This window comes from Pelodiscus sinensis, chromosome 10 (genome assembly GCF_052426305.1).
Source record: "Pelodiscus sinensis isolate ZL-2025 chromosome 10, ASM5242630v1, whole genome shotgun sequence".
Taxonomy (NCBI): Eukaryota; Metazoa; Chordata; order Testudines; family Trionychidae; genus Pelodiscus; species Pelodiscus sinensis.
Window position 1 is genome coordinate 37478507 of NC_143061.1, and position 12571 is coordinate 37491077.

The 12571-nt window shown below is 41.3% G+C and overlaps 1 protein-coding gene across 1 annotated transcript in view; it reads left to right on the plus strand.

Moving 5' to 3' along the window:
• COL4A4 (collagen type IV alpha 4 chain) overlaps positions 1–12571 on the plus strand; it is a 113018-nt gene that overhangs the window by 64171 nt on the left and 36276 nt on the right. Inside the window, exons 24-32 of the mRNA XM_089780857.1 lie at positions 987–1170; positions 5502–5570; positions 7285–7392; positions 7519–7737; positions 8587–8748; positions 9334–9504; positions 10952–11095; positions 11831–11938; positions 12237–12418. Of these exons, the coding sequence (XP_089636983.1) occupies positions 987–1170; positions 5502–5570; positions 7285–7392; positions 7519–7737; positions 8587–8748; positions 9334–9504; positions 10952–11095; positions 11831–11938; positions 12237–12418 (1347 nt within the window). The remainder of the gene's footprint in view (positions 1–986; positions 1171–5501; positions 5571–7284; positions 7393–7518; positions 7738–8586; positions 8749–9333; positions 9505–10951; positions 11096–11830; positions 11939–12236; positions 12419–12571) is intronic.

Sequence of the window (12571 nt, forward strand, 5' to 3'; positions counted from 1 at the left end):
CCATCTACTCATCCAGCTCTCCATGACAGCATGCACACATTTCCCTTGAAAGCCCAGCTTAGCCATCCAACCCTGCAGGTATGTGGGGTGCTGACATATTGTATTTTGTGGTCATTTGTCTCTGCTATTTTTTTTAATTTTATTTAAGCAAAGAAACCTGAGACATTCAGATCATGGCTTTCCTCTCATAGCCACCTTAAATGAAAAGAGCCAGAGGAGGTCAGAGGATTAGGTTGTCAAAGGCCTAGCCAAGCAGTAACTGGTGTACAGTGCACTGAACAACTCAGACAGAGCTTCCATATGAATCTTCCTACCAGATGTTTCTATTAACACAACCTTGTTCAGACTAAGGATTTCCCTTTCAGTTGCACCTCAGGTGTACAAAAACATTTAGCTTTGATCAGGCCTTCAGTTTTAAAATGTTTATCAACAACTTCATTGTATATGGTCATAGACCAGACTCCATTCTCAATTACTCCTAGTCAACCCCATTGACTCCAGTGTCACTGAAAGTTAACCTTATCTTGTGGTGAACAACTTGCTCACGGTTTTTCCAAGCCGTTAACTATCTCTACAACTCAGGCCTGTATAGACCTCAAGCAGTCCTGTGGTTTGTCTCAAGGAGGATTCAAGTCCCTACCACTACTCTCACCTAGTTCCCTGCACAAAGCCCATTCACTCAGGCTTTGTGCACTGAATTGGGAGGGCGGGAGAGGACGGATTGAATCTCACCCAGAAAAGAAATTGGTTCTTCATTTCCAGGCCAACTACATACAGAATATAGTAAAGTTACTGAGCCTGCGTTGCAGTTTATAAAGTCTACCACAGAATTAATTTAAAAAAAAAAAACTTCACGTGTTGCCCATTTCATCATTTCATTGTGTAACCAAAGATTTTTCAAATATTGCTCTAATACTGTACTTACAGTTAATGAAAGAAAATGGGCTATTCTTATGGCACTTTTATATATTCTTGTTTAAAAATAGGGTGATGGGGGATCAGCACTGCCAGGAGATAAAGGTTTTCTTGGGCCACCAGGACTTCCTGGTTCAAGAGGGCCTGTGGGACCGTCAGGTTTGGGATTTCCTGGTCCACGAGGACTCAGAGGTCTCCCTGGAGACTCAGGAAGTACTGGTGTAAGTGGGCTACCTGGTCCAAAGGGTAAAAAAGGTAATTTTTAACCTTAACATTAAAAATTCTCTCATTGACTGTGTGCTAGGTAGAATTCAAATAGTCTGCTTTTCAACTGGGAGATCTGCATTCAGGAATAGACACAAGACATATGAAATGCTATGAATGCTGATTCACTAAGGTCCTAAACCTGCAAATCCTTAGGTGTGTGATATTGGTGGGAATACTCTCTGAACTGAGAGTATACATCTGAGTAAGGATTTGCTGGGCTGAGTGACTCAGAATATAGAACTATTGCTGATTCATGAAGTAGTGTTAGAATCATAGAATTCTAGAACTGGAAGGGACCTCGAGAAATCATCAAGTCTAGTCCCCTGTCCTCATGGCAGGATATAGAATAACCTATTTGCATTGGTTCTGTTTGCAAAGAATAACTTCTGAGAACTTGCACAGAGAAAGTGGAATAACATGAAAAAAAGAAATAGATCAAAGTAGTAAAACTGAGATTAGTAAACACATTGTACCTATATTTCTATAGGCTACATTTTTCAGTATATACAGTATAATATTTAATCTAAAACTGCTGTTCAAGTTAAATCTCTGATATACAGGCAGTCCCCGGGTTACGTACAAGATAGGGACTGTAGGTTTGTTCTTAAGTTGAATTTGTATGTAAATCGGAACTGGTACATATTGTAGGGGAAACTCTAGCCAAACATTTCTCCAGAGCTCAGTTTTATTCTCCCACACCTCACTTCCCTCAGGCCTTTATTCTCAAGCTGAGGTGTCTGCTGAGAAAAGCCGCTCCGCGTCTCCCTGGTCTGCTGGGGGGAAGCAGCTAGTGCGGGTTGCCTCACCCTGTTTGTAAGTAGGGATCTGATGTATGTCAGATCCATGTAACCCGGGGACTGCCTGTATTTTCAGTTTTTCTATTTTCACTGTATTCCTGTTAATCTAGCTAATATATCTTGCTCTTTTAATACAAATTGCACTATATGGAAACCTAATTCAGTCTAATATTATTTGGTTAAATCTTTTCATTTTCCCCAGACTTTAATACATCCAAATACAGTAACAGCTATGTTATCTAGATTGTTACAAACTGGAAAGCTCTGTAAACTGGCATTTCTGATCTTCAGTAGAGTCCAGCTGGTGCAGAGCCAGCAGGTTCTCTACCTGGCTCTGCGTAGCTCCCCAGAAGCAGTGACTTGTCCCTTCTGCTCCTCTGCTCCTAGGCAGAGGAATACCTGTGGTAGGCTCTATGTATTGCCATTGACCAGAAAACTAGGAGCAGCTAGGATGAAAACATGTTTTCATCTACATGTATTTCCAGTGAATGTAGATTTTTTTTTTTAAAGCAAGCAGATAATTAAATGTTAATAGTGAAGTGATTTTGCACTTCTTTTTTATGGTAAATAAGTTATGGTTGAATTCCAGTTTTCCATGTTACTGATTTCTTCCCTCATGATCTTTTCAATTCTCTGTTACTGCTAAAGATCTCTTACCTTGTGCTAGAGGACTTGGCTTTTAATTAAACGCCTTTATTGATTTATCAAACAACTTATGAATGACAGACTTTCTTCCATGTTTGACTTACTCAAACACCAAACCTTGGTGAATTTTTCCAGTTCTTGGACCTTCATAGAATAGTAGGACTGGAAGGGACCTCGAGAGGTCATCGAGTCCAGTCCCCTGCCCTCATGCCAGAACCAAATACTGTCTAGACCATCCCTGATAGACATTTATCTAACCTACTCTTAAATATCTCCAGAAATGGAGATTCTACAACCTCCCTGGGCAATTTATTCCAGTGTTTGACTCCCCTGACAGTTAGGAACTTTTCACTAATGTCCAACCTAAATCTCCCTTGCTGCAGTTTGAGCCCATTGCTTCTTGTTCTGTCCCCAGAGGCCAAGATGAACAAGTTTTGTCCCTCCTCCTTATGATACCCTTTTAGATACCTGAAAACGGCTATCCTGTCCCCCCTCAGTCTGCTCTTTTCTAAACTAAACAAACCCAATTCCTTCAGCCTTCCCTCATAGGTCATGTTCTCTAGACCTTTAATCATTCTTGTTGCTCTTCTCTGGACCCTCTCCAGTTTCTCCACATCTTTCTTGAAATGCAGTGCCCAGAACTGGACACAATACTCCAACTGAGGCCTAATCAGTGCAGAGTAGAGCGGAAGAATGACACACACCTGTTAATACAACCCAGAATCATGTTTGCTTTCTTTGCAACAGCATCACACTGCTGACTCATTCAGCTTGTGATCCACTATGACCCCTAGATCCCTTTCTGCCGTACTCCTTTCCAGACAGTCGCTTCCCATTCTGTACGTATGAAACTGATTGTTCCCTCCTAAATGGAGCACTTTGCATTTGTCTTTATTGAACTTCATCCTATTTACCTCAGACCATTTCTCCAATTCAGTGCTAGATAAAGTCATTCTTCTGCTCTACTCTGTGCTGCTTAGGCCTCACTTGTATTGTGTCCAGTTCTGGGCACCACATTTCAAGAAAGATGTGGAGAAATTGGAGAGGGTCCAGAGAAGAGCAACAAGAATCATAGAATCTCTTTTCTAAACTAAACAAACCCAGTTCTTTCAGCCTTCCTTCATGGGGATTATTAAAGAATGATTAAAGGTCTAGAGAACATGACCTATGAAGGAAGACTGAAAGAATTGGGCTTGTTTAGTTTGGAAAGGAGCAGACAGAGGGGACATGACAGCGGTTTTCAGGTATCTAAAAGGGTGTCACAAGGAGGAGGGAGAAAAATTGTCACAAGGAGGATAGGACCAGAAGCAATGGGCTTAAACTGCAGCAAGGGAGGTTTAGGTTAGACATTAGAAGAACTTCCTAACTGTCAGGGTGGTTAAACACTGGAGATATTTGAGAACAGGTTAGATAGGCATCTGTCAGGGATGGTCTAGATGATACTGGGTCCTGTCGTAAGGGCAGGGGACTGGACTCGATGACCTCTTGAGGTCCCTTCCACAGTTCTAATGTCCTTTGATTCTATGAAATTCTACTTTGAATAACTGACAACTATCACACTCACTTCTGTTTACTATCACAATCCAGACAGGGTGAACAGTATTTATCAAGTGCCCTTTTGGTTCTATACTGCATGCTCTGCTATCACACTGAATTGTTTCTCTGCAGAGCGTAAAGATATTTAAGAAGCAAAGGGAACATTTCAATTAATAGTAAATTATCCCTAATATCTCTATGCTGACGATGCTGTTGATCCTGTAATACTAAATTTGTCAAAACGTGCTCTGGGGACTAGAAACTAATCCTAACTCTAAACATCTCTGATAACAGATTAGCAGATCATGTCATTTCAGTGTTAAGGCAGCTTTCACCAAGAACAAAAGTCTGTGATGCAATGTAGCAGTTAGTGGATATTGTGGATTTGCTTTAATAGTAAGCAAAGCAGAAATATACACATGTGAGATTAGAATGTCATCTCTCCACTTCCATTTCCTCTCAACAATATTTAACAACAGTATTTTTACTGCTTACACCACAGAAAATAAAAATAAATTTATTATTTAATCTCTGCAGAATATATCCCCTCCACCAACGTTACTGGTGATCAGTATAAACTTACATCAAATAAATAGGGTTGCCAGGTGTCTGGTATTGACCCAGACAGTCTGATATTTTCACCTCCTGTCCAGTAAAAAAAATTCAAAAAATACTGGACACCTAAAATGTCCAGTAATTTCTGGGGGGGTTTCCCTGCCAGGAGGTAAAAATACCAGACACCTGACAACCCTACGACACACTCAGCAACTGGGCCCAGCCCCCACCTCCTCCGGCCCACCGCCCCCGCCTGCTACCTGGTTCCTTCTGGCTCAATCAAGAAAACAAGATGGCTGCCCGCAAAAAGCCTAAAGACCTAAAGCAAGGGGAAGCAATGCCTTCCCTGGGTCTTAGTTCTCAACTTCTCCCCTCTTCCTATCCCTATTCTGACTCTGCATGCACTTAAAGGGGCCATACTGTTTTAATGCTGTTTTATTTATTTTTGTTTTTTGTTTTTTTGCTCAACAACTTCAGTCTCCCCCTATTTTTCCCCCTCAACAGAATTTTGTTCCTGGTGTGGGTTTTTTTTTTGTGGGGGGTGGAGGGTCAGTATTTTTGGTTAAACCATCTGGCAACCCTACAAATATATAACCAGAACATTACAATTAAAATACCCCTCAGCTTAAAGAGCATGGAAATAATTACTTGAATAAATATTCCATAAACCTTACAATTTGTACAGTTAATGTCAAGAGTAACTAGTTCATGAACCTTATAGTAGATAATCAAACTTGCTTTATTCATGCACAGTACCTGCATATTGTATTTATTCTCTTGTTTCAGGTGACACCCTCTGTCATTTTCCACAATATCCTGGAAGTCCAGGCCCTCCAGGTTTTCAAGGGGCTCAAGGTCTGTTTTCTCAGAGAGGGAAACAGGGGGTTATTCTATTTCTTAATATAATTTGCTATCTGTCTTTAAATGATGCTGAGTTGCTATTAAAAACTTGGTAATAGTAAGCCACATCACAACAGATCTAAAAAATGGAAACTTGTAAATAGCCAAAAATAATTACAACCACAAATAATTAAGGACTAGCCTTGGGCCCAGCTTGCATGGTCCCCAAAGAGCTTGAGTTGAGCTGCTCTCCTGCAGCAGTTTAGTATGGTCACAAGTGACCACATGAAGAGAATAATCTCTGTAGGGCTGCTAAATCCCACGCTGATGCAAGTAGCTTGGACAGGGCGGGAAGAACCTTGGCTCCATCCGCTAACTGAAGTACCTACAGCCACATGCTGAAGAAAGTAAATATGCTGGGTATAGACCTGACACAGAGCATTTCCCCTTCTTATAAAGGAGGAGCCCAGAAGGCAGAGTGTTACTTTAAGAATCAATCTGCTTCAAGGATAGAACAACATTGCATCGGTATGGCCCTTGCTTGGAACTCCTGGGACCACCACAACTTCGCCTTAAGAACTCTGTTTTTACTAGGCAGATGGGTCCAAATTCTTCCTTTGTCTAATTCCATTTTCAATGCACAGAGTTAAACCAGGGATTGACCAACAGTCTTCTCAATGTTGTTTGTGGTCAGCTCCAAAAGGTTAGGAAAATTTTCAAGAAAATAGAGTAGTGTTTCTCAAAGGGTCAGTGGACCATTCTGAGAAAGCTGCTACTGGGCCGCTCCCAGCTTGCTTACTTACCGGCTCCGCAATCACAGAGCTTTACGGTTCCCATTGGCTGCTGTTTGCCATTTGCAGCCAAGGGGAACCACATGAAGGAGCATGACCCGAGCCGGTGCTTTCTGCGGCTCCTCCTTGCTGCAAACAGTGAACTGCAGCCAATGGGAGCCATAAGGCTCCATGGCTGTGGATCTGGTAAGTAAATAAATCAGAGTGGTCTAGTAGCAGCTTTCTCAGAGTGGGTCCACGGACCATTTTGAGAAACTCTGAAATAGAAAAAAAAATCACTGAAAGCAAGTGAACACAGTGGACAACATTGAGAAAACTGTTGGTCAATCCCTGGTTTAACTCTATGCATTGAAAATGGAATTAGACAAAGAAACATGATAGAAATTTTTAACGTTTTTGCTAGTCTGAGACCTCACACACCCTAAAGTGAAAGAACGGGGATCAATACATTTTTTCATCTTTGCCATCTCAGCATAAATTGGGAGGGAGTGCAGAACATAAGAAAATTATGACCTTTACCCTGTAAATCTTGGGATTCATCGATTATATCCTATTTTACTATCTATATACACAACAAAATTGAATTAGGACCCTGTGTTCAGCAGGTTCATATAATTAGTAATTTTATAATGTATTCTGTTGTTGTTGTTTCACTATCATAAGGCCCAGAGTAACCCCTTCTGGAGATTTAAAGACAAGTGCACAATGCTGGGATTCAAGCTGGCAGGTGCCACTGTGCCAACTTGGGTACCTTTCCCACAATGCTCAGAAAGATATGAAAGCACTAGCTGAAAAAAGGAAGATTTGCATGTAAATGCTATATGATACAATGTACAACGAAGATGTATCATTATTTACTTACATCTCCTTTTAATTCTCGGAGCTTTGATAGGTTACAAACTGAACCTATAAAATCTGTATCCTTTCTCTGTTCTCAGGATCAAAGGGTGTAAGAGGGCCCCCTGGTCCTCCTGGGCCAAATGGCTTTGATGGGCCAAAAGGCCTGCGAGGCAAACCAGGCACATCAGGAGCTGAAGGGCCAGAAGGTAAGTGAGAGGGGGAGAATTTTTTTTTAAACCATGAAATGGCCCTCGACCCAAAAAAGGTTCCCCACCCCTGCTTTAAAACATACCATTTGACCTATTGCCTACTTTGATTTTTAAATTTGATAGGCTTTCGGGGCAATGCTGGTGATCCAGGCGAAGAAGGTGAAAGAGGTTCTTCTCTTGATGGTGCCCCAGGTCTGCCTGGCACTCCTGGACGGGCAGGTCAGAAAGGTGTTCCAGGTGATACAAGTTATGGTCCTCCAGGAATTCCAGGCAATAGAGGATTGCCAGGATTACCTGGTTCACAAGGCATACGAGGTGACACAGGTGCTCCTGGGATACAAGGTATGAGTCATTTTTCCATTGCATTTAAAGCACAAAGACAGAGACACTGGGCTTGGTGCTGATCTCACTCTTATGTGGCTCCCCAATGACTGATGTGAAGTTACTCCTGATTAGCGTAAATGAGAGCAGAATTAAGTCCCACATATTTATTATTTTAATCTGTTGTCCAGGACACAGACACTAGTACAGTATAATAAAAAACAGGGCTCATTTCATACAACAGGGAACAGTCAACTAAGCAGCTTATCTAACTGTGTTTATAAACATTAGAAATATAGTAAGACCTTTACAAAAGTTATGGGCATTGAGGAAGTAGATGCAGACAGACAGCATGATACACAGTGTCCAGTGCTGAGTCCCTTATTGCCTATGTGAGAACATCCAGGTATTTTCCCCTCTGTAACACTGGTATGTATGTATGCACAACCTCTTCTGAAACACATTCAAAATGCATGTACCTAAGCCCCTTTGAACTTTCACTTGGCCAAAAATTCTGTCTGCATCCATTGATCAGTATCCATTGATGCTAACTGGATTTTTCCCTGAAGGAAATCACAGTCAACTTGGGGCTCTGCTCACACTCCAGCCCCACGGCCGGGGGGAGGGGTTGTTAGCATGGAGGCTTGAAGACTTGCAGGGTTGGAGCACGAGCACTATATATCTGGATCTAAGTATGCCAAGGGTCAGATCTAGCCTGTGGCTTGTAGGTTCCCCACCTCTGCAGTAAGGCGTCAAACTTTTTTTTAATCAAAATCTGCACAGGTAGGTAAAATGCAACAATAGTTGACTAGATTGCCCTGAGCTCTAAAGTGGGAAGTTTTTGTCACAAGTAATATTGCTTCTTTTTAGGACAGGCTGGTACACCAGGATTTCCAGGTGCTAAAGGTCTGAGAGGCAGAAAAGGTGAAATAGGAGCTCCAGGTTATCCAGGCTCACCTGGTCAGCCATGTCATAAAGGCATACAAGGGCCACCAGGACAGCCAGGAGTTATTGGACAACAAGGCTCTCCAGGTAAACAGTGCTCATAACATTACATACAGCTCTGAACTTTGTGCATCTTTTTAAACTGAGTATCTACAAACTCAGTAATCCCCCATTCATTGTGTTTTAATACTATGAAAGAGTTAAGTATTTCCTACATTATAATCTTCACTAACTGAAGTGTATTGATTATTTAGCATGAAGTTACCGCCCAGGCTTAGGTAGCAGCGTTACTGAGTAAGGCTGATGGAAAAACAGCCACTGAAACTGTTTTTCTATGGAAAATTTAATTTAACTAAAATTAATTTCCAGGGAATCTTTTTGTCAAAAATACCAAATGCTCAAAAATCTACATATTGAATCTGAAACACTAAAATATTGATGGGGCCAAGCATTCCTATGAACTACTTTCTTCCACTCCCAGGTGGTAGTATGGCAGTGTTTACAAATATTTCAGTTTTCAGCCCAGTGTTCTCAACATTCAAGTTTCGACCAAAAATCAATTATTTTTTAAGATCCCTTCCCCCTGCATCCTTTTTATGACCATCTATGTTGCTGAATCTTCTTGTATTCTTCTCTGTATAAAGTAAGTAAATAAACTGTTTTGTTTTTCAGGCTTACGGGGGTTTAAAGGTCAGAAAGGAGACATGGGCCCACAAGGGCCAGTTGGAAGGAAAGGCCTACCAGGAACTCGAGGTGTAATGGGGCCCCCTGGTCTTCCAGGTCCCCAAGGATATCCAGGGCTTCCTGGGAACAATGGATTACCTGGATTCCCAGGCCAACGAGGTATATGAAGTCTAATGTGGTCTATCACCCTGTTATATATAAATCTTTAAAGAGCTTCTCTTTCTTAAGAGATGTCAGTGGAGTACTTTGCAGCCCTTATTCCCTTCCAGCTTCTTGTACATGCATTAGTGAAAAAACAGATACCATTGCCGTTTTTTCTGTCTCTTGGAGCAAAAGTTAATTCAACATAAAGAGTTTGCAGCTTGCAGGAGCTCCAAAAGGTTCTTTGGTTTTGGTTGTTTTGTGAAAGCTACAGCTGTGAATCCTTTCTAATGCTACCAGCTTTTGGGGAATTGCTTATTAAAACCATAGCAACAATTGAGATTTCAAAGCAAGGTACTTTACTGGGGCACTAATTAAGGGTACGTCTAGACTACATGCCTCTGGCGACAGAGGCATGTAGATTAGACTACCTGGCATAGGAAAATGAAGCGGCAATTTAAATAATCGCCGCTTCATTTAAATTTACATGGCTGCCGTGCTGAGCTTATCAGCTGTTTGTCGGCTCAGCGCGGTAGTCTGGAAGTTCCGCGGTCGACATCAAAGGCATTTGTCGACCTCCCAGGTATGCCTCCTTTAAATCACCACTTCATTTTCCTATGCCGGGTAGTCTAATCTACATGCCTCTGTCGCCAGAGGCATGTAGTCTAGACGTACCCTAAGTGCCTTAAAAATTAATAAATGCATTTACAAGAAGCTGAAGGACTTTCCTCGGACTTAAAAAGAAATACTCATTAGGCTTAAAATTAAGCCTGAAATAAGTGTTTAAACCCAAAAGTATGAGAATTTCCCAGAAAGTTATGAGAGAATGAAAATATGGGAGGTTAATTGTTTTCTGTGGGCTGGCTGCTCTAGTCTGTTAGGCCTCTTTATACCACATAATGTTACAAAATAGCTTAAAAATGGCTGGACTTAGCTAGCAGAGAATTCATCTTACAAAGGAGGATTCTGCCAGAGGAAATCAGGCAGACAGAGCCATATTCCTGGTGCTGGAGGAAGATGAGAGAAGGAGTGTATCAGGAAGTCCCAAAAGAGTCCCAGTGTACTTGATCTTCCACTGATATAAAAAGTCTGAGTGAAAGAGCAGTGGAAATCTAGCACTTGTCAGGGCTGAGTGGGAGGGTATCACAGTGCCTCAACTGGCTCCCTGTGGTGGCTACCTTCCACACTTGAGTGCCTGTCCATGTGTAAACCTCTGTACACTCAGACACTGTTATGAGCATCAGCTACATACCTAGACAGTGAAAGTTTGCTACAGCATGTTCTATAGTTAACCAGCTTTACTGTAGTATTAACTAAATACAACTGCTATTAGGTTTCATATATTACTAAATTTTTCAAAACTCACTCTAAACGATTCCCCGTTTGCTTTGCACTCTTGTCAGAATATAAAGGCAGAACCACAGTAAACTATTAGATAAGTACATCAGTATCTTAACATTACCAGGAAGCAAAGGGATCCAAGGCATCCAAGGTTTCCCAGGAATCCCAGGAAAACAAGGACAGACTGGAATCCCAGGTAGAAATGGTGAACAAGGAGAAATGGGCCCAAGGGGGTCTACTGGAGAATGTGGAGCTAGAGGGCAAAAAGGTATAGAGAATACATATTACCTTTGCATTTCAATTGTGAGATTTTTCAATTGTTGTTTATAAAATTGTTTTAATTTCCTGTTTGTTAAAAAAGGCCTCTAATCATTTCACTGTCATTTTCTAATGGAGTTACACTAGTGTAAATACCTGTAAGGAGAATCAGGTGGTGTGGTTAATGAGTCTGGCTTTTTATTCACCTGTTTTTATGCACCTCTTACACTCACTGCTGTGTTTAGCACAGCACTTTCTCAAATGGAGATAAAGGGCAATTTTATGTAATTACCAGCCGATTTGAAACAGGGCATTCTTTAAGGTTCTGTCATGTGTTTCTCTTTGTCTAATGTATATATAAAACCTATTGGCAATATTGTGTCCCAGCATTAAAACAAAGAATAAGGTTCAGCCAGGCAAATACCTAGTCAGTGAAAACGAAAAGATCTGCACAATGGCAAGTCTAGTAGCCCTCAGGCAAACTACTCCACCCAGACAGGAAGCTATTCCCAAATTACACAGAGTATAGTGGTTCACTAATTAATATAAAATGGGGAAAGACAAAATAATTTCAGTGCTAAACTTTTTTAAATAAATGGGACTTACATTATGTTGTAGAGAAGAAAAAAGAGCAATCTGTAAAACTTGGGGAGAGAGTCCAAGCACTCAAATATATATTTAATGCAGTTTATGGTATAATGTGTCAGTTAGCATTTGTATACATTCAATATGTTCTTTTTGAAAGGTGAAAGAGGTGGTCAAGGAAACAGTGGTATCGTTACCTTACAGCTGGAAAAAGGACAAAAAGGGGAACAAGGGCTTCGTGGTGAGGCTGGATTTCCAGGGGAAACAGGTGAGAGAGAGAGAGAGTGTCTACCTACCCTCTTCCGCCTCCCCCCACTTCTCTCGGCTTTCAAAAATTGCAGGTTAAAAACTGTGAACACAAATATTAGCATTTGACCATCCGACTATCCAACTGTGCTCATATATCCTTTTTACTGGTATAAATACTATAATTTCTGTCCACAATTTATTGTGTACTTCATGAATTGGGAATGCACAAGTGTACCCACAAAAAATGTGGTGCTAACATAGAATACCCAGAGATCAGGATAAATTCATAATAATCTTTTGTTATGGAATAATTTCAGGTGAAAAAGGCAGTCCTGGAATCAGAGGGATCCCAGGCTCACCAGGCAAAGATGGACTCCCAGGAACTCAAAAGGGTGAACCTGGTGATAAGGGACAGATTGGATTTGCAGGGCTGCCAGGTTCCCCAGGATTGGCAGGTTTAAGAGGAATTACTGGTTTTCAAGGACAACAGGGTGACCAGGTAAGCTAAGAGCAACAGTGCAAGCTAATTGGTTCATAGCACTGTACTTCATTTTAGAACCCAAGAAACATGGCTGGCTGTAGAACACAAGCCATAGAAGCATGTTCATAGAGTTCACATGCTGGGTCACAGCTAACTCTGACGGGAAGAAGC